Below are 25913 nucleotides of genomic sequence, written 5' to 3' on the forward strand. Positions count from 1 at the left end.
CACTCTCCTCAGCACATTGACTTTATCCTCATGCTTGTTACTTCATGGCACAGACGGCTGCTAAAACTCCAGGCCTCACGTATGTGATCCAAGCTGGAAGGAAGGGGGAGGGAGTGGCAACTCCCTTACCAGGAAAGCAAAAGATTTCTCAGAATAATTAGATTGTGTCTTATTAGCCAGAACTATAACATTTGACCACCTGTAACAGCAAGTTGGTCTGGGGAAACAAATGTTTAGCTGGAAATTCTACCACAAATTCACCCAAAAAATCAGGGTTTGGATGGTTATGAAGAAAAGAGAATTGATATTGGACAGGTAACTAACATGTCTACAAGCCACTCTTGCATTGTTAGAATAAACCCTGCTGTCTCATAGTGAATTATTCTTTTAAATACCTTGCCAGATTCTATTTGACAATGTTTCTTGACGTGATTTTGTTTAAGGCTATTGCAATACTCAGGACTAAAGACCTGAACTAAAGTTGTGGAAATGGGAAAAGAAACATATCTATTTTCAGAGGCAGCATCAAAGCCCTATGATCAGACCCGATTAACTGCACACAGATTAAATGCTAGAAGAAACAAAATAAGAGCAGAAACAGAAAGTACTACATGAATTTTAAAAGGGAACAATTACGAGTGGTATTAAATGTTCATTAAACACAAAAGCTGAAATATTTGTGAAATTTTCTCTGAATTTCAGATTTTGCTTAATTTGGAATGTCCTGATTAGGTACTTAGTATTGTTACCATCACATAGAAAAAAATTATACCAATCTCTCACTCCTGACTTTTATTAAACTATTATTGCGATAATAGTACTGTGGCCTTTTTTAAGTTTTTATCTTTCAGATACATACTGAAATATTTATAGACAAAATTATATATTTAGTATTTGCTTCAAAATAACACAGGAGTTATACAGGGAAAAGTGGATAGAAATAAAGACAGAACAAAGATTGGCATTAAGTTGATAATTATTGAAGATGGGCATTGGGTATATGGGACTCATTGTACTATTCTGTCTTCTTTTGAATATGTTTGGAATTTCCTATAATAGAAAAATTTTTAATGTTTGTGGAATGGAAGCATGTATGTGTATATTTGTGTATATATAAATGTACAAATACAAATATTTGTTTTAAATGATAAATTGTTTAGTAGGGATTCTATTCCACAAGACATTTCCTTTTTTAAAAGGGAACTGTGCATAGTCAGTATTCATGGGAGGACAGTTCTGCTACTTCCTGAACTTGGTCCCAAGCAGCCCGGGTAGAGCCTATACCTACCCTCCAGCAGCCACTGCTCCCTTCCTCATCACCGTCCTTAGCTTCGGAGTCTACAACCCCAAATAGTTCCTGAGTCCAGCTCTAGATTTTGTCAAATTCATAAAAACATTCAAAGTAACAATGACTGCATTTACGTATGCTGCCAGCATTCTTAAAGCCAAAATGCTTCAAAGATTCAACAGTCATACACATTTAAAATACATAGAAAAATAATAGAATTTATACAAAGTAGATTTTTACAAAACAAGTACATTACAAGAAATACATCTTATATCCAAGCACAAAAATGTGGAAATATACATGGAAGTAGAAGTTTAAGAAAAAACATTTATTTTTAAATGCTGAGTGGGAAGGCATAGACCGAGTTCTGGTTTACTGGTGTAACTCTGAAGAGAACTTCAATTTGCTAGTAGAAATTTTCACTCCATTCTCAAGCTTCTAAACAGTTCCTGAAGGGATTAGACAGCTGTTCCTCTTTCCAAATTCTGTTTAATTTCAGCTGTATATTTCCCATAGAATCTTTCTGCCTTCTTGTTGAATTTGGCATTCCTTTCATTAATGTAGTCAATATCTGCATCATCATTATAGGGACGTCTCCGACTATATTTGTCTCGTTTTTCAATTCTGGGAGAAGAAAATAATTTATAAAATTCAAAACTGCCTTCTTTATTGATCTTAATAAAACATGGCCAAATAGAATAGAATCAGTACACTTAAGACTAGCACTTTGGGAAGGGGCGGGAGGAAGGCCAGTTTCATCAAGATGAAGTTGAAACTGCCAATTAACAGCACAACCCTGGGTATGAACCATGAAATTTAGTAAATACAAACTCATCTTTAGAATGTTTCTAGAAGAGCAATGCTACACTGCTAGGAACTGGACACATGAAGTATCACTTAACAGAAAATAATTACAACAGTAATTATATTAATAATAACCACAGCTAATATGAACAGAGTACACAGTATATACTAGACACTATTCTTAATACTTAAGTGTATTAGCTCCTATAATATAAATTCATTTTGCTCTGCCTGATCAGCATCAGGAAACACATTCCTATCAGTATTAAGAAACACAAATATACAAAGATAGATTTACTGGAACATTTGTACTTCTTCAAATCAAAGAGTGGAATGGTTGTTAAAGTAAAAACAAGAATAATTTCTTAAAGAATAATTTTCTTTATAATTTTCAATTATAACAACTCAATTCCATCAATACTTTGTTTCTTCATTCCAAATCATAGGGACTCAACCCATCCTTACTGTCTGTCCCCAAAACCACTAGAGATGCTAGCTCAGAAATTAGGAAGTATAATATCTGTCTTCTCAATTCATTCTAAGCATATTATGTCCATTTTGTCATTAAACGTTTAAAATTTCAGGCTGCTACACGGAGTACTCACTGTTTTTCCAGGTCTACGACCATCCTATCAATTTCCTCTGTGGAAGGCACATGTGTCCCATGAAGAAGACTGTTGGATGTTGGGTAAAACTCTTCCTCACTGGAAAGATGGCAACAGGGACTTGGAGTAACACTGCAAGTGCTCCACATTTTCAAACTAAACTACCATTCACGATGAGAGATAAAATACATACATATCTTTATACTATGGGATCCTACCTTACCTTTTTAAAAAAAACAACACAGAATTAGAAGGGACAGAAGTAAGAAATCACTTACGCCAACACCTTCATTCTACAGATGAAAGAGCCCAGGGCCAGAGGTTAAAGGACTTGCTTCTAGGCTCAGGATATTTCTCTTTCCACTACAGCAGGCCAACAAACTGCAGCATGTTTCTATAAACAGTTTTACTGGGACACAGTCCATTTGTCTATATCTCCTCTACAGGCTGCTGCTGCTTTCACATCACAAGGACAGAGTGGAGTAGCTATGACAGAGAACACATAGCCCACAAAGCCTAAAATATTTACTATCTGGTCCTTTACAGCAGAAGTTCACCCATCCTGGCACTAAAGCATTCTGCGTCCCAAAATATCTGAATAACTATGATAATCTGGGTATTAAACTCTCAACACCCTGTCATAGTATGCCCAGCTAGAAAGATAACCAGGTGGTTAGCTTAACTGCTGTGGATGAGCAGCAAATAGTGTCATCACGACCAGAAACTATTCTTAATCAGCTGTGGATAACCCATACCCAAGCACTGCAGTCTGTTTGTATTTATGTATGTACGTTTATATACATGCACAAGTACATCATCACTTCAGAAGGGCTTCCCTGGTGGCGCAGTGGTTAAGAATCCGCCTGCCAAGGCGGGGACATGGGTTTGAGCCCTGGTCCGGGAAGATCCCACATGCCGTGGAGCAACTAAGCCTGTGTGCCATAACTACTGAGCCTGTGCTCTAGAGCCCACAAGCCACAACTACTGAGCCCACGTGCTGCAACTACTGAAGCCTGCGCGCCTGGAGCCCATGCCCCGCAACAAGAGAAGCCACCGCAATGAGAAGCCTGCACACCACAACAAGGTGTAGCCCCCGCTCGCCGCAACTAGAGAAAGCCTGCGCACAGCAACGAAGACCCAACGCAGCCAAAAATAATAAAATAAATAAATAAATTTATAAATAAATAAAGTGTAATGTTTAAAAAAAAAATCGCTTCAGGATGAAAAAGGACTGGCATTATTCCTGTCAACTTACTGCTTTTCTCTCAGTCTCTCATATGTTTCCATGTCCGGTTTGATCTGTTTGGTCAGCCGATGGTACTGGCGAAGCTGGGCAGCAGCATAATCTAAAAATAAAATGAGAATCGGAAATGATATATTTCCTTGTTTGGTCATTACTATTCAGAGAAAAGTCAAAATTATTGTTAGCAATACACGCACTGATCTAAGCAGAGCCTCTGTCCTGAAGATGCTGATAATACAGGCTTTAATTTTGGCACAATGAGTAAAGGGATCCAGCTGCCTCAAGCACAGCCTTTTTTACTTCTACCCTATGAGATATGTCTGTATTTTTCTTGGGAGTAAGCCTCTTGGAGAATATTCCATGAAGGGGTATATCCTTTCTTAAAACCAGAAACACTGAAGGCAACGCTTACCTCACAGGCTCATTCAATAAAGTAAAGGTGAGTTTTACCTGAAAATCCCAGGTCGGGATTTTTCCTCCTCTTTTTCCTCTCCCATCTTTCTGCATCTTCTGCACTGATCTCTAGCAACTTCACTTTCTCGTAGTCTTCCCCTCTTGCTGCACATTCCTGAAAAAGAAAGGAAAAAAGCTAATGCCTGCCCAAATGATTCAAGCAATTATTTGACCTATTTTAAATAAAGATATCAAGCAATACATTAAAAATAATGATTAATATTTGAAGGAAATTTGATAATCTACTATGGTATATAAGAAGTGAGTACATCAATCTAAAAAATAATACTTATTCAACATTTATCAGGTGTCAGACCCTTTTTTAAATGTTTTACATGCATTGACTCATTTAATTCATAATTAACTCAAATAATTATTACAGGTCCCATTTTACAGATGAGAAAACGTAGGCACAGAGAGGTTAAATTACTCACCCAAAGCTTGGTAGCTGGTAAAAAGCATTTTTTACTGCCTTAATACTCTAGAAAGATTGAATAAACCACTTATGAAAATAGCGGAGTAGTTCCTAACCTTTTTCTTTTCTTCTTCTTGTAGTTCCCATTCCAAACGAGCTTTTTTGGCTTCCCAATTTGCAGGTAACTTAAGTCTTTTATCTTCTTCAACAACTTCCTGGTGATTTAATTTACGAGCTTCATTCTAAAACCATAAACGCAAAAAGGCTATCGGCTGAAACATGAAAATAAATCCAAACAAATATTTCCCTCTTTGAGGAAGGTCAAGACACGTTAACAAGGGGACTCCATTTTACCCTAAAAGCAAGAGAACCATCAGAGGATTTTAAGCAAGGAAACGGCCTAATTAGGGCTGCATTTGTATACAGTCAAGAAATGTGTTGAGCTGCACTAGTTTGCTGTGCCAAAGGCCTGGGCGTTAATGTCTCACATTATGAGAAAGATATTCTACTTTCAATTCTCTTTTAATCCTGACTGATGCAAAGAAGAAGCCTCAATTTGGGGCTGGGGGCTTTAATACCTATCATAATATCTCTAACCTTTCCCAAGTCCCCCCTCCTCTTTAGATATTTTAGCAGTTTACATCATGTCAAATGAAAGGCATTTTCCATTTAAATTACTGTATGTAGAGTCTGTTTTAAAATAACTGCATAAAACAAAATGAGTATACCATCTTAGGGACAACTTAAGTTAGATGTTTCTTGGGTTACAGGCTGGTGGCCGTTAGTCCAGGAAGACATGTCTCTTAATCCAACCTCATGTTCTTTACACAGTCCCTCCAAGTAAATATGTAAGTGTGCTGAATTCTTTATTAAATTTTTCTGGGTAAAGAGAAAAACCCAGAACATTCGTCTCAACAACCATCCCTCACATACTCTTGGCTCTGACAATGCCCTCCAGTTGAAGACACCAAGAACACATGTGTAGTCAAACAAAGTTGTGTGTATTGCATTGAAGGAAACAGCAAACCATGGGGAACTGGAGGCATTTCAGTGAGAGGGTGTTAGGAGGAGCCCCTTACAGGATTTGAGTTTGTATCAGGTGACTGGAGGGAAAGGTTCAAGGAAGCATGGTTGTGCCCTGGATTAGGCACTGTCAGAAAGCCAGGGCATTCTATGACTGGGTATCTTCAGTTTTTATACAGGAAGCAGAACTAATGGAGTGAGGCTAGTGCTGTATTTGTCACTGGTGTTAGCAGAAGTGGGTGCTGTGTGGTCATTTCTGTGGTTTGAACAGTTTTGTTTTCGTCACACTGTGACAGTCAGAGTGATGTTGGAGTTTTGTGAAACCATGGCCAAGCTACCAGTCAGGCCCCTTTGAGGTGAAACAGTCAAGAGCTGCTTTTTTGTTTCTCAGCTCCAACTGCAGCCAGTTGTTTGCTGGACTCTTATCCTTGACGTGAATTCTCTTCCTCTGCATTTGTTCCCTCTGCTTAGATATTTCTTCCTCAAACTTCTTTATTTTTCTGGTAACATCTTACTCATCTTTATAGCAGTACTTTAGGTGTCACCTCTTATACGAGGCACTCCCTGGGGGCCCCTAAACTATACCAATCTCTCCTTCACTGCACTCCCAAGGCACTTTGTTCCTCACTCAAGCATGGCATTTATCACAATATAATTTCTAGCTAGAACGTCTCCTCTACTTAAGAGCAGAGGACTTATCTTACTCATCTAGTTCCCCACCTACTAGCTGAACCACTGACCCTATAGACTTCCCGAGATTTGCTGATTATTTTTGAATGAAGAGGCAACCAGCTTTCTTACTGGACAAATTTCTTCCAGTCTCTAGCTCCACATATTTCCCTAGGTAAAATGAAGAGTTTACTAGAATCATACAGGACGGAGGCGGTTAGTAACAGAGACCCCCAAACTAGCCCAACTAAGTTAAAACAGATGGGGGTGAAAGAAAGCTTGGTGAAAGCATGTCCCTTTCCAAAAGTGACTACAATGTCTTGCCAGGTTGAGAAGCATCGGGACTAAACTTTCATCAAGCTCTGCGAGTCTGTCACACGCGCTGGTGCGGCTTCCTCGTCGCTCCACAAACGCGCACGGGCCTGCCACGTGACAGGTCTCAGCTGGACTCTGGGGCGACTCACCCGCTTCAGGTGCAGCTCCCGGAATTTGCGCAGTCTCTGTTCGCGCTTCTGGGCGGCCAGCTCCTCGGCCGCCGCAGGGGGCTGCTGTTCCTCCGCGCCGTCTACCGGCACCTGTGGCGGAGGACAGGCTGGAGTTGGGGCCGGTTAGGCTTCTCCCCGGAGAGCCCAGGCGGATTACCCGCGAGTCCCAACAGCCCAGGCCGGGCCCTCACCGCCGACCCAGGCCCCAAAGTATCTGCGCCTTCCTGGCCCGGCACACAAGCACCTCCTCCACCTCTCGCCCTTGCCGTCCCTCAGAGCCCTCCCCGACTAAAACCCCTGGAAAGAGCCAGCAGCACTCACCTTCTCTGCTACAGTCGCAGCCGCCATCACAACCTTTCCTCGCCCACTTCCGGCAACAACCCAGAGCACTTCCGCCGGCCTTCGGACTGCAGCGTCAATACAGATTAATAACCTACTATAAGCCCCGCCCCTTCCTGTCAGCCTCAGGAATTTAGGACCAATCCCTGCCCCTCTTGGCAGTGAGACGTTTTCTATTGGGCAGGGCCTTGCGCAGCCGCAAAAGGCCGCAGAGGCGGGGGCCGGAAGGGTGGAGGCTGAGAGAGGAGCGCTGGGGGTTTCGGTAGAGGGTCGCTAGGTAGGAATGGTGGAGCTGGGAGCCTTGTGGAAAGTCACCTCAACTGTGTGCTGCACCCTTGAGCGAAAAGTGCTTTCCATTCAGCGCTTAACCTGTGTCACCTCCTCCGAGGCAGGTCTCCCCTGACTACGTGGTGTCGCGTAGGCCCTTAGTACTGTCATATGTTACCATTTTCTTTCTCTTTAATATATGTAAGGTGTTTTTCTAGTCTGTTCGTTTTCTTTTTCCCCAACGACGTTGTAAACTGCAGAGAGCAGGACTCGTCCCATCCTGTTCGTTCTTCCGTGCTCAGCGGTGAAACTGCGCCAGAATTAATAATAGTGCTACAGTTATTAATATAATTCAGTTAAGGTGCTGGATACAAGAGAAATACATGAAAATATTTTTTTTCTTCACTAAAACCATTAATTAGATGTGGAAATGAAAAAGTAATCCCCCAAATGAAAAGATACCTGGGTATAAGATTTAAACGGTAATGTGAAGAAAAATACGAAATAAAGTACAAAGAAATTAAATTTCAGTACGTGATGATTTTCTGGTTGGAAGACAATAGAAAAATGTAATATCACAAATGAGTATCTCGAATGAGTATAAATGTAATATTATTCCATCAATCTCAGTGGGTTGTTTTTGTTTTTTTGGAACTGTAAAATATTGTGACAAAAATCTAAAAGTTCAGTGAAACACTATCGGTGAGCCTGTGAAGTGTTACCAGCCAGGGTTCTTGGACTCTTTAATCAATAGAAATTGATGAGGCCAGATGAGGAATTCAAGCAAGGTTTGAATTGGGACTCTTGCTGCAGCAGGAGGGAGTGAAAACAAGTAACAGTTGCCCTTGTTAGCTCCCTGAGGGAGTGGTAGAGAAGGGGCACGCTAGCTGGTCCTTTTAAATGGTAGGGGCGGATCCATAGGTTGGGCCAGAGGGTTGGCTTAGGTGGTCTCCCCACCTGTTTGGTGGTGCTGTGTTCAGGGATCATGCTGCAGTAGACTGCTTTTGTTCCTGACATCTCAGAAGTGGCAGTTGGGTTTTGGGCCTTTTTGTATTGTGTGGTTCGTAATTTGCCCCAGCTGCTCATGTACCCAGTTATTTTTAGTCCCTTATTGTTTCCTTGTGGTCCCAGGTCCCAGCCTGTCTCAGTAGGACTGAAAATTGGTACAACCCTTAGGGAGAGCAATTTGGCAATATCTATAAAAATTACAGAGGCATCTAATCTTTGACCCAGCTATCTGGGAATTTATCCTACAGGTACAATTGCACAGGCATAAACTGACTTATGTACAAGGTTGTTCATTTCAGTTTTTTGTAAAAGCAAAAAATTGGAAACAACTCAAACGTCTGTCAATAGAAGACTGGTTAAATACATTATGGTACATTCGGGGGAAGCTGTAAAAAGGAATGGGGCAGGGAATTCTCTGGCGGTCTAGTGGTTAGGACACTGTGCTTCCAATGCAGGGGGCATGGGTTCAATCCCTGGTCGGGGTTCTAAGATCCCACAAGCCACGCGGCACAGCCCAAATAAATAAATAAATAAGGAATGGGGCAGCTCTCTGTATACTAATTTGGAAAGTTCTCCAAAGTATACTAAATGAAAAATGCAAGGTACAGAACTGTATATAGTTATAGTATGCTATATTTAAGAGGCAATGGGCAGGGTTAGGATTACTAAGAACATATTTTTGCTTTGCAAGAAGCTAATATAAGTGACAATCTGGGGGATTTACTATATATATACATATATATGTCGAATCATATTAATATATTTCCAATTCCAAAATTAAAAATTTTTTACAGAAACAGCCAAGAGTAGTTTTGGAAAAAAAAAATGAGAAGGAACTTATCTTACTAGGAATTAAAACTTAATAAGAGACTTCAGTAAAAACATTGGCACAGAAAATGACACATAATCGGAACAGAATAAGGTCATGGGTTCAGTCCCCATATGGGCCACCAAAAAAAAAAAAAGGAACAGAATAGAAAGTTCACAAGTGGATTTAGTGGGAAAGTGATGCTTTCTAGAATAGAAGAGAATAAATGGTCAGGATATCTATTCCCTGACTGGATTATGGGTTGGCTGCATTTCTTTAGTCACATCTTCTGTCTGAAGACTTTCTCCTATCCTATCCTTCCTTCTTCTTATTAGGATTAGGGGTAGCAATGGCTCCCTCTTGTTGCTAGCCCTGGAATGCTTCACTCTTTTGTTGGTTTCTCTTAACCCAGTCTACAATTCTGTAAACAGTCCCTTTATTAAACTCTCCTTAATTACTTGGTTTGAGTATGTAGGGCTTTGACGGATAAAATATTTTTACAAATCGTGTAATTCTCGTTAAGTGATCATACTGAAAATAACTGACATTTCTGTATTCCTAAAGAATAAAAATACGTGTTAACGACTGCTCTGTCAAATCATAATGTAGAAAAAATATAAGCTTATGACTGCTAGATTTGCTGCTTTCATAGTTGTTAAGAAACTTGTCTCATTTAAATTAACTGCACTAAACAGTCAGTTCCACGCTTATTTAATTATTTATGTAGGCGCCACAAAGAAGAAAGTATGAAAAGCTGTAACAGGGGAAACTGACCCTTAAGGTGGTGAAGGTTAGGGCCCCCTGAAGAAAAACATTTAAAGACATCTTAGGAGGAGGACACACCTAATCCCAACTGGTATATTGGTCATTTGCCATGGGCCAGGCACAAGTCACAAATATTTCACAAATATTGTCGAATTTGTCCTCAAACTACTCTGTAACATGGGTATTGTATTATTATTTATTTTTCATAGATGATGAACCAAAGAATAGACGAGTTAAATAGAGAATGGTTATACAGTTCATTACTGAATGAATGGACAGATATACGAAGAATGGTGTCCTATGCAGAATTCTGCGAAGAAAGTCAAAATCTCACATTAATCCAAGAAATCTTTCTGCATCTCGGAGATGCTTGAGGAAGAGATCCCGAGTACCCTCAGTCAATTTGTTCCTTCCTTTCTTCAAACAGTTCGGGGCACAGGGAATCCGCTGTGAACAAGACAGAAATATATCCTGTTCTCTTGGAGCTTCCGTTGTACCGGGCGTTGTACCGCCACGCAAAGATTAAGATAGGATGCTGTGATGGTGACTGTAGGCCTACTTTGGTCACTTGATGGGCACAATCTGTGCTCTGGGTTGCTGTCTCACACTTTTGGTGGCGTTTTCTTCCTTTTACCCCTGTTCCTCAGACGATTCCGCTGCGCTGCCCTCGTGTCTCCACTCAGTGCGCCTGGGCCCAAGCCTGGCCCAATCGGATACAGCCCAAGGGATTGGTTCCTCAGCTGGGGAAGCAGAAAGGGGCGGGGCTTTGTCCCGAAACCTGTGGCTGCTGGCTGACGGAAGTGAGCTGAAGACTCGGAAAAGTTGTCGCAGGAAGTCTGGGGAAAAAGCGCTACCGGGTGATGGCGGCAAAGGCTAAGGCAGAGGACGTGGGTGGGGCTGGTCTTGCCCAACGGTTGGGAGTGTAGGCTAGACGACGGCGGCTAGACGAAGAGGTAGTGCCAGGGAGGCAGAGACGGGGGCGCAGACACTGTGGGGTCGGGGTCGGCGGTGAGGGCGCCCGACCTGCCGGGAACCGCGGGGAATCACCCGGGCCGTCCGGGAAGAAGCCGAACCGGCCCCGCCTCCAGCCTGTCCTCCGCCGCAGGTGCCGGTGGACGGCGCAGAGGAGCAGCAGCCCCCTGCGGCGGCCGAGGAGCTGGCCGCCCAGAAGCGCGAACAGAGACTGCGCAAATTCCGGGAGCTGCACCTGAAGCGGGTGAGTCGCCCCAGAGTCCAGCTGAGACCTGTCACGTGGCCAGGCCCGTGCGCGTTTGTGGAGCGACGAGGAAGCCGCACCAGCGCGTGTGACAGACCTGCAGAGCTAGATGAAAGTTCGGTCCCGGTGGTTCTCAACCTGGAATCACACTGAAGTCACTTTGAGACCTTTTAAAAGCTAGACGTGCTTAGGCCTCACTTCCAGAGTGTCTGATTTGATCAGTTTCTAAACACAGACATTGGTATTTTTTTAAGCATCCTCTCCCTGCACCCTCCTCTCAGCTCAAGTGATTCTGTCAAACCTTTCTTTTCATGGAGGGGGATACCGTGGACCAGAAATGGAAAGTAACTTGTCTGTTGTCAACGCAGCAAGTTGGCGTCATTCAGCCAAAAACAGCCCCTCACCTAATGGCCTCTAGTGTGCTATAGCCAACTATCAACAGATGGTGTGGATACAGTGGTAAATATGGTAAGGCTTCTGCCCAGTTATGGAGGCAGATCCGTAACAAATAATTACTTCACGACTTGGTAAATGGTATGTTAGAGGGAGGAACAAAGTGCCTCAGAAGTGCAGAGAAGAAAGAAGACTGACAACTAGAGACTAAGGTGACAACTACGCTGCTTGAAAAATGGGTAGGATATTATTAGACAAGTAAAGGAGTTGGGGGAAGTGGTATAGAGCAGTAGGAACAAGAGCAAAGGAAAAGTCCTCATTAGGATAGGAGGTCAGCAGGCAGCTGGAGACAAGAGGTATGTGTGAGGATGGTAGTTATCTCTATTTGCGCAGAAAAACGCAATCTAAAAACTAGTGGGACATACTTAATTCACTTGAAATACTGTAAAAAAAAAAAAAAATAGGAGGCCGGATGATGTGTGAAGAAGCAATGATATAATTCAAACATCCCCCTTTTGCAGTTTTTAATGAGTCACTGGATCACAGTCAGTGGCTGTGAACATCACAAAAAGGATAAAATCAGAGATTATGTGTCTCCTGATAGAAGTATGTAGCACCAGTTTCATATAAGTAGACTTGCTAAAAATAAATCTAACCTGAATTGGGGACTTCCCTGGTGGTCCAGCGGTAAAGAATATGCCTTAAAATGCAGGAGACATGGGTTCAATCCCTGGTCGGGGAACTAAGATCCCACATGCCACAGGGCAACTAAGCCCACACGCCGCAACTACTGAACTCGCGCACCTCAACTAGAGCCCGTGTGCCGCAAACTACAGAGCCCACGCGCTCTGGAACCCACATGCCACTAGAGAAGAGAAAACCCACACGCCACAACTAGAGAAGAGAAAACCCACACGCCACAACTAGAGAGAAGCCCGCACACCATAACGAAAGATCCTGCATGCCTCAACGAAGATCCCGCGTGCCGCAACTAAGACCCGACACAGCCAAAAATAAAATTAAATAAATAAATATAAATAAATCTTTTAAAAAAATTAACCTGAATTGGATGAAGCCACTAGATCTATTGACCAATTTACAGGAAATACAGTGGTCAAAAAATATGTTATAGGACATTATAGGGAGGCAACTAGCAGATGCCACTTTGGGAAACAATAGGACAGTCAACACAGTCATTTTCACACTCCTCAAAAAAGCAATGGATAAAAAAGATGGAAAAGGAAACTATACATTAAATAAACCTTAAGAGGTGTACATACATATTGACTAATCGCAACATGTGGGACTTGTCTGAATTCCAATTCAAACAGATTGTAAAAATAATAATGAACACTTATGAGACCATCAGGAAAATGTGAACACTGACAAGATATTTGATAATAAGGAATTATTTGGGGAGTGTGCTGATGGTATTGTGGTTAAAGAGATATTACAATATTATAGGTAGAAAAGAAAACCAGCTAGAAATCAGGAAATTTGGGTTCTTGGCCTAACTCTGCCACTAACTCTGTCACCTAAAACTTTCTGAACTTCATAGATAATAGGAAAATTAGATTGTAGTCCTTCTCATACCACCTTCATGGTTTATACTGTAAGTGTGACCACCTGTCCACTTGCTCAGTGTTTTTATTTTTTTAATAAATATTTATTTTATTTTTGGCTGCATTGGGTGATCGTTGCTGCACGTGGGCTTTCTCTAGTGGTGAGCGGGGGCTACTCTTTGTTGCGGCGTGCAGGCTTCTCATTGCAGTGGCTTCTGTTGTTGTGGAGCATGGGCTCTAGCCACGTGGACTTCAGTAGTTGTGCACGCAGGCTCAGTAGATGTGGCTTGCAGGCTCTAGAGTGCAGGCTTCAGTAGTTGTGGCACGCAGGCTCAGTAACTGTGGCTTGAAGGCTCTAGAGCGCAGGCTCAGTAGTGGTGGCACACGGGCTTTGTTGCTCCGAGGCATGTGGGATCTTCCCGGACCAGGGCTCGATCCGTGTCTCCTGCATTGGCGGGCAGATTCTTAACCACTGCGCTACCAGGGAATGTCCCCTCTGTTTGTTTTTAAAGGGAGACTAAATGAGGCGTTAAGATAGGTGTTTTTAGACGTGTTAAAACTGAAACTTTGTCTTTAACCCAATCTGAATTTAAAAAGGAATGAGAAATGGAATCACTTTCTCAGTATGTGACTGTCATTAAGTAGTATCTAAAATCATCTCAAGTACCTCTGTACAGTGGAACTCATACTTTGGGAAATGCTGTTTCAATCCAATCCTAAGTGACTTGCTTACATCACACAGCTAGGGAGTAGTCAAATCAGTGTATTTCTCAGGCCTTCTTGCTCCCAAACTATTGCTCTTTCCATCTTTACCGCATGGTTCCTTGAAGGCAGTAAAATAATACTTAAAGGTATAGATATTGGTGTTTACCTCTCTTCCCCCTACATGAAATCTCTTCAGTACAAACACACTCTCACACAAACTTCTCCAGTGGCTCCCTTCCTTTCAGGATAAAATCCATAAGTCCATTTTGGATGGCCTACCATACAAGATAGGTAACATTTATTTGGATTTGTTTCCATACCTCTACTGACAAACTTTGTGTCCTGGTGGTAGAATGAAGCTCGAAAATTAAATCACCAGGAAGTTGTGGAGGAAGATAAAAGACTTAAATTACCTGCAAATTGGGAAGCTAAGAAAGCTCATTTGGAATGGGAATTGCAGGAAAAAGAAAAGAAAAAGTAAGTACACTCCTGCCACCTTCATAAGCTGTGGATTCAAATATTATATTGTGTTTTGTTCAGGCAGTATATTGCATGGTAGTTAAGCATTAAGCATTCCAGCTCTGGTTTCCTCATCTGTACCTTAGAGAGTTTTGAGAATAAAATATGGAAGACATTTACAACACTGCCTGGCACATAGTTGCAGCCACATAATGGATATTAGGGTAAAAGGTTAAGCTACAGTAACAAAAGCTCCAACAATAAGAAAAGATAAAGCTCATAAGCCTCTCCTGTATCAGTTCCCAGTTGAGCAGCCCAAGTCACCTGGCCTGATGCAGCTGCAAGGGACGTTGAGAAATGGGCGGCCATGAGCCCAGAAAGGAGGCAAGCAAGGATTTTGACGGACATCTAATGTGTCCCCCACAGCTATTTTTGGTGTCAGTTTTATAGATGTATTCTTACAGATATAGCAGATTCCACAATTTTCTTTGTAAACTGGCCATTTTACTGTCTTGATGGCAGTCTTTAGGCCTTTGATTTGAAAGGAATTAAGGAATTGTATAAGACAATAAAGCTAATGTTTTTTCCCCTCGTTTTAGGAATGTACAGCAAGAGCGGAAGACTATAAGAAAGTGAAGTTGCTCGAGATCAGTGCAGAAGATGCAGAAAAATGGGAGAGGAAAAAGAGGAGGAAAAACCCCAATCTGGGATTTTCAGGTAAAAATGGCTTTTACTTTATTGAATGGGCCTATTAATGGCCCATTTAACAAGTCGAATAATGCCCCACCCAACATCTAAAATAGTATGGGTTCTCATTTTTTCAGATTATGCTGCTGCCCAATTACACCAGTATCATAGGTTGACAAAGCAGATCAGACCTGACATGGAAACATATGAGAGACTGAGAGAAAAGCAGTAGGTCGATGTGATTTAAAAGCATACATTATGTATGTTACTGAAAGGCCTTGAATTTAAGAGTGCTGATTCTGGAGCTTCGCTTCCTGGCCTTGGGTCCCAGCTCCACCACTTAGTAGCTGTGTCACACTATTTTTCTGTTTCCTCATCTGTAAATAGGGAATAACAACAGTGCCCACCTCACAGGGTTATTATCAAGATTAAATAAATTCATACAATGCCCTCAATCAGTGCTTGGCACATGGAAAGCACTGTATATGTATTGGCTATTATTTGTTATCATTGATTATTACTGTTGCTATTACCCTTATCCACAGGTAAGGGACACAGTGATACTTTCTTTCGTCATGCACAGTAAACAATGGTAAACTACACTCCTTACCTAATTATGTAAGACAGGTACTGTGCTAAAGATCAAGACTGTTTTAATAATGATAGTGTAGATAGTGGAGAGGCCTGTAAATTGTGCCCTCAATTGAGCATGTTACTCAAGCTCTCCTACTGTATGAACTTCGTTAATTCCATTAACCTGTGGTCCTCAGCTAACTCATTTGGGCTTTGGAGGTTTTTTATTTTTTGGCCACACAGCATGCAGGATCTTAGTTCCCAGATCAGGGATCGAACCCACGCCCCCTGCAGTGGAAGCATGGAGTTTTAACCACTGGACTGCCAGGGAAGTCCCAGGAGCAGATATTTCTTAAATATATATATTTTTGGTCTGAATTCTATTTCTTTGAAATCAAGTATCTCAAAGTTTTCCACTTTTGACCACTAAACATTGTCCAGTTCTGAAGGTATAGGATCTTTTTTTGTGTTACTCACCACTTCACTCTTTTTCAGTGGAGAGGAGTTCTACCCAACATCTAACAGTCTTCTTCACGGAACACACGTGCCTTCCACAGAGGAAACTGATAGGATGGTCGTAGACTTGGAAAAGCAGTAAGTACTACAAATGCAGCCTAAAGTTTTAGTAGTTATTCATGCTTAGTAACAAAATTAACTATATGGTCTTGAAGTGTAGCAACTGGATTGAAGTTAAGGAACATTTGAATTATTAGTTTGAAGAGTGGTCCCATTCACCACCACTTTTTTATGTGTGTGGTTTTAACATTTTTATTGGAGTATAAGTGCTTTACAATGTTGTGTTAGTTTCTGCTGTATAAAAAAGTGAATCAGCTATATGTATACATATATCCCATATCCCCTCCCTCTTGCGTCTCCCTCCCACCCTCGCTCTCCCACCCCTCTAGGTGGTCACAAAGCATCAAGCTGATCTCCCTGTGCTATGCAGCTGCTTCCCACTAGCTATTTTACATTTGGTAGTGTATGTATTTCAATGCTACTCTCTCACTTCGTCCCAGCTTACCCTCCCCCCACCCCACCCTCCTCCTCAAGTCCATTCTCTACGTCTGTGTCTTTATTCCTGTCCTGCCCCTAGGTTCATCAGAACCATTTTTTTTTAGATTCCATGTGTTAGCATACGGTATTTTTTCTGACTGACTTCACTCTGTATGACAAACACTAGGTCCATCCACCTCAAATAACTCAAATTTCGTTTCATTTTATGGCTGAGTAGAATTCCATTTATATGTGCCACATCTTTATCCATTCATCTGTCGATGGACACTTACGTTGCTTATATGTGTTTTGAATGGGGTAACTACTAGGCAGAATCTACAGAGTACGTATAAAAATTCTCTCAACGTAATATGTGACCACTCATATTTCAGCGTGAACCTGGGTAATTTCCCAAACTTCAGACCAGATCATCTGATACTGTTAAGATTAAATTCAAGAAGAATGCTCATTGAACATATATCCTTGTAGGATGCTTTCTAAAGATATTGCTTTCAGGCTTAACTATTAAGAACAAAAAGGAGGGACTTCCCTGGTGGCACAGTGGTTAAGAATCCACCTGCCAACGTAGGGGACATGGGTTCGATCCCTGGTCCGAGAATATCCCACATGCCGCAGAGCAACTAAGCCCGCGAGCCACAACTACAGAAGCCCGCGGTCCTAGAGCCCATGCTCTGCAACAAGAGAAGCCACCGCAATGAGAAGCCCGTGCACCACAATGAAGAGTAGACCCTGCTCACTGCAACCAGAGAAAAGGCTGCGCACAGCAACGAGGCCCCAACACAAAAATAAATAAATTAAAAAAAAAAAAAAGGAATGCCGCTTTGAATTCTGTATATTTGTTTCCGTTACAGAATTGAAAAACGAGACAAATACAGCTGGAGACGTCCTTATAATGATGCAGATATTGACTACATTAATGAAAGGAATGCCAAATTCAACAAGGCAGGAAGATTCTATGAGAAATATACAGCTGAAATTAAACAAAACTTGGAAAGAAGAACAGCTGTCTAATCTCCTTCAGGAACTGTTCTGCCAAATTGTACCAGTAAATCAGGACTCTTTTAAAATTTGTAAAGACATGTTCTACAGATCTGTGTATTTTCATACTTATATATTTATTATTCATTTGTTTTAGAAAAATGTCTTGTATTTCTGTGTTTGAAGTGTGTGCTTAATGTGTGCACTCTGCTAGGCTTAAAATCCTTAGATACAAACACAAGTCATCATCATGCTGAAATCTGTCATACATTTGACTTGACCTGGAGTTGAACTTGGGAGCTTCAGAGGTGAGTTGCTAAATTGGCACTAATTCTTCTTATAAGCTATGGTAGGTAGTGAAAGGCAGGCAGTGGTCACTGGAAATTCAACCTAATCCCTCCCTGCTCCAAGAGGTCACAATTAGCAGGTGCTTGCCTGTCCCATGTTGTATCCCATGGCCCAGGTGCATTTATGGGGCAAGCATAGAGGGTGGGAGACTGATTCTCCAGTAGCATTTTACAAATATGCCATCCTTCAAAAAGCAAATATCCCTTGGAAGAAGGTAAGTTAAAACACTTGGTGAAAATATTAAAATACACATAATACAATCTTTTTTTTTAAAGGCTAACTGAAATTCTAACCTTATTTCAACTGTAACTAAAAAATTGGGACATGCGATTTTAGTAGTAATTATGGGAAACAGAGGATAGAAAACCTGAAGTCAGGAGTATCCCATGAAAGTGAAGATTGTGCTATGTTACGTGAATAAAAACATGCCTAGGCTTGAGATCAGTGTAAGCTGGGCACACTTAATTGATCAACGAGTAGGAAGCTCCGATTTAGCTAATGACGGGTTTATAAAGATGGTAATATAAATGCTAATAATAAAGGTATATTCAGTGTACTGTGAATAGGGGAATTTTAACATTGTGGTACAGTCATACAACTACAGAATGAGACAGATCTAACATGAAAAGATGCTCTTACCTATATAAAGAGGTTTGTACAGGCATAAAAATAAAATCCAGGATGTGCACCATACTATTTACAGTGATTGCTCCTGGGAATGGGAACAGATGTGGTAATTTTACTTATTTTTTAAAATAATTTGACACAAATACACACCCATGCTGCCCAATCTTATCAAGAGTAATAACATGCCAGTAGTTTTTTCTTCTCCTGTATTTTCAAAGAAACATTTAATAATACCTTTCTACTAAGGGAAAAGGACGGGAGGGAAAAATTAATAGGTCTTCAAAGACATCATACTGACTTGGGCTTAAAGGACAAATAGGATTTCCCCAGAGGAGAAAAGTGCTCCCAACAGCCAACCAAAAAAACAGCTGTCAGTATGATCTGAAGACTACTCTGAAGGTGACTAGGTGGATGGTAAAAGCCACTAATTCAAACAGGCAATACTGTAATTAGCTCAGTATGGGAAAGGTTCATTTTGAAGAGCTGAGGCAAGCTTTGGAAACTAGAGTTCAGAAATTGATACTCTTCAGTTAGTAGATGGTAGTTAAAGACAGAGTGGAGGAAATTAGCAAAAGAGCTTGTAGAGGGAGTAGGCTAAGGATAGAATCCTAACAGTGGGCAAAGGACAAAAAGCCACTGTAGATAATGGAAGAGGTCAAAGAAAAGAAGACAAATGCATGGAAATCTCTGCCTGAATGACAGAAAAATTTGAGAAAGGACTCCATGAAGAAATAGTGAAAAGTGAGCCCGCATAAGAACAAGTTTTATTTTGCTAGGTAAGTTTAATAAGTGCTTCAGCAAAGAAAACCAAAGGACAGCATGCTGTGGTTGGTTCAGTAATCATGGCTTCTCTAGAAAAAAAGCAAAGCATTACACACCTGAACCTACAATCTAGGGCTGTGCTTTCCAAAATGGTAGCCACCCACCATATGTCACTAGTGATCATCTGAAATGTGACTAGGGCAAATTGAGGTGTGCTTTAAGTGTAACATACACACTGAATCACAACACCTACCCAAAAAAAGTAAAATACCACTTTTCAACATATGTTTAAATATTTTAACATCTACTGGGGTAAAAAACGAATTCACCTTTTTACTTTTCATTGAAGCTCTCCTTTCTATTGGACAGCACTAAATCTAGTCTCTTGGTACAATTTCTCACTGTCAGCGCCTGTTTGCTATATTGTCCACAGGTTATGTAATGACGTGGTATCACACCTGGGCAACTGCATCCCACTTATGTAATGACAGGCAGTCTGGGAATATGCACAACGAGTTACCTTCTGTGTTACAAAGCCTAGGAGAGACTAAGCACAGTTGTCCTGGCCACACACAAACGACAAGGTCAGGTTAGACAAGGACTGACAGGACTTCATGGGGTGATTATGAAAAAAAAATGGAGAAAGTGTACATTCTTTTCAGGATACTGGGTAGTAAAAAGAAAATGAACTAATAAAGGGAAAATAGGCAAGTCTCAAGGCTGAAGGAAAAGACCACTGTAGAAGTGAAATCTCAGAAGTGGCACATATCCATAGCAACTAGCCAAACCTCTTACATAAGGTCATAATCAAAGCAGGTGCTTTTCTGTTACCAGCTAAGTGAAGGTGAAAATGATCCTAGCATTATGTCATCAATTCATTGCAAAAGTCTCCCTTACAAGGAAATCCTTGAGTTCTATAGCTTTACTATAGGAATAGAAATTATATGTCCAGGAATGTATATATCCAAGTCTAAATTTGTACATTTAAATTTTTCATAGGGTCAAATTTAAGAGCAGCTCTTATCCAATACAATGTTCTACCATAGAAGTATTCTATTATCTGCACTTTCCAGTAAGTGGTTACTTAAAATTCAGTTCCTCAGTCATACTAGCCAACTTCTCAAGTGGTCAATAGCCACAGTGGCTGGTGGCTGTCTTCATGGGAAATGCAGGTAAAATACTGGACAGCACAGCTTTAGTTAATACAGTATTACATTGCACTTGAGGATTCTTCACCATCTTTTTAAAGTCAACTTCTACTTAAAAATTTAGGACTTAAGCCTGCTCATCTATTATCTAATTTCTGGGTGTTTGTCTTTTCCCAGGTTTTTTGTCTTGCCTCTAATATTCTCCTCATCCTATTCTCTAACTTGTTATCCCTGCCTATTGGAAGTCTATTTCATTATTTCCCAAACTAAAGAGTCTGTTCAAAATTAGGGCAAGATTCCAAGGAGTAGAAAAGAAAAACATTCAAGCAATCAATAGTACCCACCCCCATCACTAAAATAAAACCTCATGCATGTTTTTGATCTACTAGGATTTTTATTTTTTGCTTAGGTTCTAGCAAGACATGTTTTGTTGCTAAAGCCTAGCACATAGGCAAAATAAATTCATTAAGCTGGCATTTTATGTTTAATCCAAACATTTGATTAAGTCAAATTAACACTTGGAGAGACCATCTAAAACTGGCTTAAATCCTCCTAGTTTTGGTATCCACTAGAATGTATTAACAGGCAAAACCACAAAAATCCATAATCAGCTAACGTTTAAACCAACTGCCCAGACCTTTCAGGTAAGTGTAACATTCATCTCTAAATTTTTATGTGCTTAGTTAAGGTCTTTCCCAGCTACAGTAAGAAGCAATGAAGAATTTCAAATCGATAAATACTTTTTAAAACATAATAAGAAAAAAATGCAACGAAACCTCTGATTTTATAACCCAGTGAGGCATTGTTTCAACCCCTCTCTGGCTGAGTTTCCTGCCATGAAGCTCAATTCTTCCAGGATAACACTATGCCAGTATTCTTTTAAGTCTTAGGCCAGACTTCCCAAATTTTAATGAGTATCTACATCAACCGGGAGTACTTTACAAATCAGCTTCTAATTCAGTTCTGGGGTAGCTTTCAGATTCAACATTTCTCACAAACTCTCAGGTAAGATCACAGAGCCCTATGCTGTCAGTCCATGGATTTGGATCTGGGATTAGCAAGGCTTTAAACAAGAGATACCACCTCATTCTTCTTCATTAAATAAAAACCCATTATGTAAAATATATACAATAAAGTGAAACTAAAATAAAAACAAATTTATTAATAAAATATATACAACACAAACAGTTCAATTACTGTTTGTCTTAAAAATTTCACTTCTACATAACCAATCCATATTATATAAAACATTTACAAGTATATATACAAGAATGCCACCTGCGCGTAACCTCTGGTCCGTTTGTGCTATCTCCTATCTGCAAGAGAAATCTAAAATGTTAATATTTAAATATTAAGTATTTACATCTTTCTGTGTTGTCATCTGTAATTGCAACAATTATCACTAAATGGTTCAAAGGAATGGAATAATGCTGGAAACAAACTTGCAAAAAAAAAATGCATTTCAGGCAACCTTAGCTATTGATGTTCTTTTCGACAGGTATCCACAGTCCATATGGACTTTTCTTCTTATCTATTTTTGGGGATCCTGAAGAGGTCTCTTCAGCAGTAGCTTTAGCTGATTTCTGAAGCAATGGCTTTGCTACAGAATTCTGTAAGAGAACAAGTTCTTAAGTCAGCTTCCCAAACAAATATTATTATACATATTTAAAATACTCGCTTTTTACAAAATACATTAAATAATTCCATTTAAGACTAGAACTTAAAAAAGACACCAACCAAATAAATGCAAAGTCACGGACTGCACTTGCAACTTGATTCAATCAAATCAGACATATGCAAGGCATATGTCACTACTGCAGTAGTGAAGTATTAGAAATAGTTTTGAAATTTTGTTTATTAAGCCCTTAGCTCATTTTAAAATATTCTGACTACAGGATATTCTGAGACTTGTTTTTTGAATATTTTAAGTTAAAAAGGAAAACAGGAATAATTAAAAGGAGGACAAAATATTGAGACTGAGAATGTAGATATTAAAGTAGGAGCCCATTATATTGGTCACTTGTAAGAACCATACAAAAAAAATTTTTTTAGTTCTATTTATTTAGCGGCTTAGTAGGCCTCGAATTATCAGCATAAAAACAATGAGCCAACAAAAATAAAAACCCACATAACAGAAATATGTTTAAGGCCAGTTTTTGAGTGGTCAATGCTTAGATATACTTACATTAGAGCTAAAAGCTATGCTTTTTTGCTGGGAAGACTTCTCGTTGGGATTTTCTATTTCATCTTCTATTAACTTATCCGACAGCTAGACAGGTAAGAGAAAGTAAATTTTAAAAAACCACACCCTTGTAGGTATAAAAAGCAGCCCAACTGTATTACAAATTCACTTGTAGAGACACAAATCAAGTTGGATGTAACCAAATTGTTAACATCCTAAAATAAATAACATAGTACTCTGTTGAGTTTTCCCCATAACAAAACCGATTCAATGATAGGCTTAAGACACTCTTCCCCATAAAGGAGTATTGTATCCCCCTAATGCAAATTCAAGTAACTTTGAAAGTCAAGTCATACCAGAAAACACCTAGTTTCAAAGAACTAAGGCATTTGCCCATCCAGTTGGGAACCTAACCGTCTGAAAAAGCGACTGAACTAAGATCTTTTTTGTCCACCACTAATACTTTAGGCAAACCCACATCTGGATCTGAATGACAGGAGATAACCCATCTTTCCTATGTTAACTGAGTGTTATCAATTCCTAACTACCTTAAACCTTTAAGCTATGAATTTTATGCTGCACATTTCTGGAGAATTGTAATAAACTTATCTGCAAGTGAAGCAGGCCTCTTCTTCTGTAATCTCTCAAAACATCTGGAATATATTGCATATATTATGAAAGGGACATCTATATCAGATGCCCCACCATTACAAAGTACACTTTTGTTTAGTTTAGTACCTGTCCCAAATTCTAGCATGCATAGGGATCTACCAACAAAAAACTAAGTTTTCAGTGTGTCAACATAAACTTCAAATTAGTTAAACCTCTGATGCTTTTGCGCATGTATCAATTACCAACAGATTTTCTTCATCAATGTCTGGAGACCACATTCATGATTTCTATAAGACAGAAATAAAGCAGATAAACTATACTGTATGTTGAGTACGGAATTTGTGGGAACATAATGCTGCAAATGAGCGCTACAGATAAATACTCCGTAAAAAACTAGCTAGAAAAACTTGGTAACTACATAGAAATCACCAAGGTACCAGCTACAATTATGAAAGTAATTAGTACTGTGTCAACTGAAAATAAAGTTCATTAGTCTCCCATTTTCACGGGGGGAGACTATCTAGTATTGTCAGATCTGTTATTTTAAATTATATTTAGCTAGCCTTTCCAGGAAGCAGTCTAAGGCAAATCAAATAAAAATGGCTAATCAGATCTTTCTGGTAGTAGTTTCCTGAAGATTTTGTTTGGATAAATCTAAAACACTTACCTCAGACTTTGCACCATTATTCAGTACAGCTGTTCCACGGTTGGTTTCTTTAGATACAGAAACAGTTCTGAGACTGGCTGGCAAGTCAAAGTTGGCTGTTCCTAATGCTTTTGCGGCATTGGCTTTTGCTATTTCTAACAGCTCCATTCGATCTACAAAAGAAACACAAAGTGTTCATTTATCCTGTAGCATTTCTCCAGAAAACTCAAAAATCATAAACTGTGTTTGTGCTTTTTTTTTTTTTTTTTTTTGGCTGTACACAGGCCTCTCACTGCTGTGGCCTCTCCCGTGGCGGAGCACAGGCTTCGGACGCGCAGGCCCAACGGCCATGGCTCACGGGCCCAGCCGCTCCGCGGCATGTGGGATCCTCCCGAACCGGGGCACGAACCCGCGTCCCCTGCATCGGCAGGCGGACTCCCAACCACTGCACCACCAGAGAAACCCTATGTTTGTGCTTTTAAACTAGTAGTATCTAGACATTTACACGGTGCTTCCACATGTAAGATATATTTCTATTGATGGAAAAAGAACTCTACTTATTTTGCTGAGAAAAACAAGCATCCCTAAATGATCAACAAGTAAAAGCACACGGTGGGTAGATAACTAACTCCCTGACAATTTCAAGGCTCCACCCAGAACCGCCCTCCACCAAGCCATTTAACATGCACAGCGTTACCCCCAAGGGGAAAGCATGCCGTCCATTATAAAACTGGGCACCCACTACAGTGTAGTTTTAACTATTAACCTACTGGAGTCCTTCCTCTTTCCCCTAACGCCTCTCTCGACGACCGACGACTTACCCTTCTCACTCAGACGAAATGGGGTTGGGCTGCGCGACCTGGTCCGGGATCGCCCCCTCCAGCCTCTGCGCTCCTCCGGGTAGACGGTGCGGCCGAAACCGTAGTACGGGCGGTCCCGCGCGAAAGCGTAGGTCCTCCGGTAAGGCGAGCGGCCTCGGGAGCGGGGGCGGCTGAGGGACCGGTAGGACCTCCTGGAGGAGCCGTGGTGCCTCGCCCGGTACCGGCGGCTGCGGGGGCGCGAGCGGCTCCGCGAGTACGAGCGGCTCCGCGAGTACGAGCGCGAGTAGCGCCGATACCTCCTCCGGTGGCGCCTTCGGGAGCGAGACCTCGACCTGCTCCTCCGCCGGGGCGGGCTGCGGCTGCGGCTCCGCGACCACGACCGAGTCGAGACGATGGATCGGGACGGAGAGCTCGGGGGAGAGCGGCTCCCGGACGCCGAGGACAGCCGGCTGGACGGGCCCGACCGCGACGACGAGGGGGAGGCCTTGTGCGGCGAGCCCGGCCACAGGTCGTTCACGTAGCTGGACATCTCGGACGGCAGCTTCCGAGCTTCCTTTGCTTTGACGACCCCTGCCCGAAAACTCAGTTCCTAAAAACAAACGAGGAAACAAAATACAAGTGAAGTCCCGAGGTGAGCCGCGCGGGCAGCCTCGGGCCGAAAAAGAAACGGGCCTCCCGGCCTACGGAACTCCGGGCTGTGGCGCCGTCTGCTGCCGGCCTTCCCGCCCCGCCACCGTCCCCGTCCACAATCCGCGGGGCCCACAGGGCCCGGCTACGCTCGCCTTGAGGTAACCGACCGCAGGGCCACCCCGTCACCAGAAAACCCACCACAGGCCGTCGACGCCTCACTCAAGGAGAGAAAGGCCCAGCGGACGCCTTCCTTCTCCAGTTAAGGACGGAGAGAGGCTTTTCGCTGCTTCTCCTGAACGGCGGACTCACAACCTCTACCTCCGACGTCCAACGTCCAAAAGCGAACTGAACGGGGTCGCGGCAGACGTGTCGAAAATA

General features: G+C 41.4%; 3 protein-coding genes across 10 annotated transcripts; 1 reads left to right on the plus strand and 2 right to left on the minus strand.

Annotated features, from left to right (window-relative positions):
* Positions 1-777: 777 nt before the first annotated feature.
* On the minus strand, positions 778-7372 carry SYF2 (SYF2 pre-mRNA splicing factor). Its single transcript, XM_060016521.1, has 7 exons — positions 7307-7372; positions 6965-7075; positions 4925-5050; positions 4391-4508; positions 3953-4043; positions 2698-2796; positions 778-1912 (listed from the first exon to the last, which is right to left on the minus strand). Exons 1-7 carry the CDS (start codon positions 7331-7333, stop codon positions 1747-1749), a joined length of 738 nt encoding a protein of 245 aa, XP_059872504.1. The 5' UTR covers positions 7334-7372; the 3' UTR covers positions 778-1746.
* A 3628-nt stretch (positions 7373-11000) lies between these two features.
* Positions 11001-17938, plus strand: LOC132428531 (pre-mRNA-splicing factor SYF2-like). Of its 3 annotated transcripts, XM_069540837.1 has the most exons (6): positions 11001-11125; positions 11278-11388; positions 14401-14525; positions 15107-15224; positions 16263-16361; positions 17633-17938. In XM_069540837.1, the coding sequence occupies exons 4-6, from the start codon at positions 15178-15180 to the stop codon at positions 17790-17792; spliced, it is 306 nt and encodes a 101-aa protein (XP_069396938.1). In that variant the 5' UTR covers positions 11001-11125; positions 11278-11388; positions 14401-14525; positions 15107-15177; the 3' UTR covers positions 17793-17938. The 3 variants fall into 3 exon arrangements, with proteins under 3 accessions (XP_069396938.1, XP_059872515.2, XP_069396939.1); XM_060016532.2 differs by having other exon boundaries at positions 11018-11388; XM_069540838.1 differs by lacking the exons at positions 11001-11125; positions 11278-11388 and adding an exon at positions 11414-11856.
* A 3842-nt stretch (positions 17939-21780) lies between these two features.
* Positions 21781-25913, minus strand: RSRP1 (arginine and serine rich protein 1). Of its 6 annotated transcripts, none has more exons than XR_011246537.1 (6): positions 25734-25913; positions 24906-25494; positions 24106-24257; positions 23681-23725; positions 22830-23479; positions 22189-22254 (listed from the first exon to the last, which is right to left on the minus strand). XR_011246537.1 is itself a non-coding variant. In XM_060016543.1 (5 exons), exons 2-5 carry the CDS (start codon positions 25432-25434, stop codon positions 22117-22119), a joined length of 903 nt encoding a protein of 300 aa, XP_059872526.1. In that variant the 5' UTR covers positions 25435-25494; positions 25734-25906; the 3' UTR covers positions 21781-22116. The 6 variants fall into 6 exon arrangements, 2 of the variants coding, with proteins under 2 accessions (XP_059872526.1, XP_059872558.1); XR_009520149.1 differs by having other exon boundaries at positions 22230-22254; positions 22830-22913; XM_060016543.1 differs by lacking the exon at positions 23681-23725 and having other exon boundaries at positions 21781-22254; positions 22830-22913; positions 25734-25906.

The sequence above is a fragment of the Delphinus delphis genome, chromosome 1 (genome assembly GCF_949987515.2).
Source record: "Delphinus delphis chromosome 1, mDelDel1.2, whole genome shotgun sequence".
Taxonomy (NCBI): domain Eukaryota; kingdom Metazoa; phylum Chordata; class Mammalia; order Artiodactyla; family Delphinidae; genus Delphinus; species Delphinus delphis.

Excerpts from the sequence above, each read along its gene's own strand:
- SYF2 (XM_060016521.1), bottom strand. The coding sequence starts at position 7,333 with ATGGCGGCTGCGACTGTAGCAGAGAAG. Across the intron at positions 5,051-6,964 it reads GGGAGCTGCACCTGAAGCGG|AATGAAGCTCGTAAATTAAA; the intron begins GTGAGTCGCCCC and ends TTATGGTTTTAG. Across the intron at positions 4,509-4,924 it reads AAGAAGAAGAAAAGAAAAAG|GAATGTGCAGCAAGAGGGGA; the intron begins GTTAGGAACTAC and ends TTTCTTTTTCAG.
- LOC132428531 (XM_069540837.1), top strand. The coding sequence starts at position 15,178 with ATGGGAGAGGAAAAAGAGGAGGAAAAACCCCAATCTGGGATTTTCAG. Across the intron at positions 15,225-16,262 it reads CCCCAATCTGGGATTTTCAG|TGGAGAGGAGTTCTACCCAA; the intron begins GTAAAAATGGCT and ends ACTCTTTTTCAG. Across the intron at positions 16,362-17,632 it reads GTCGTAGACTTGGAAAAGCA|AATTGAAAAACGAGACAAAT; the intron begins GTAAGTACTACA and ends TTTCCGTTACAG.
- RSRP1 (XM_060016543.1), bottom strand. The coding sequence starts at position 25,434 with ATGTCCAGCTACGTGAACGACCTGTGGCCGGGCTCGCCGCACAAGGCC. Across the intron at positions 24,258-24,905 it reads ATTTCGTCTGAGTGAGAAGG|ATCGAATGGAGCTGTTAGAA; the intron begins GTAAGTCGTCGG and ends TTTCTTTTGTAG. Across the intron at positions 22,914-24,105 it reads ATAATGGTGCAAAGTCTGAG|CTGTCGGATAAGTTAATAGA; the intron begins GTAAGTGTTTTA and ends TTACCTGTCTAG.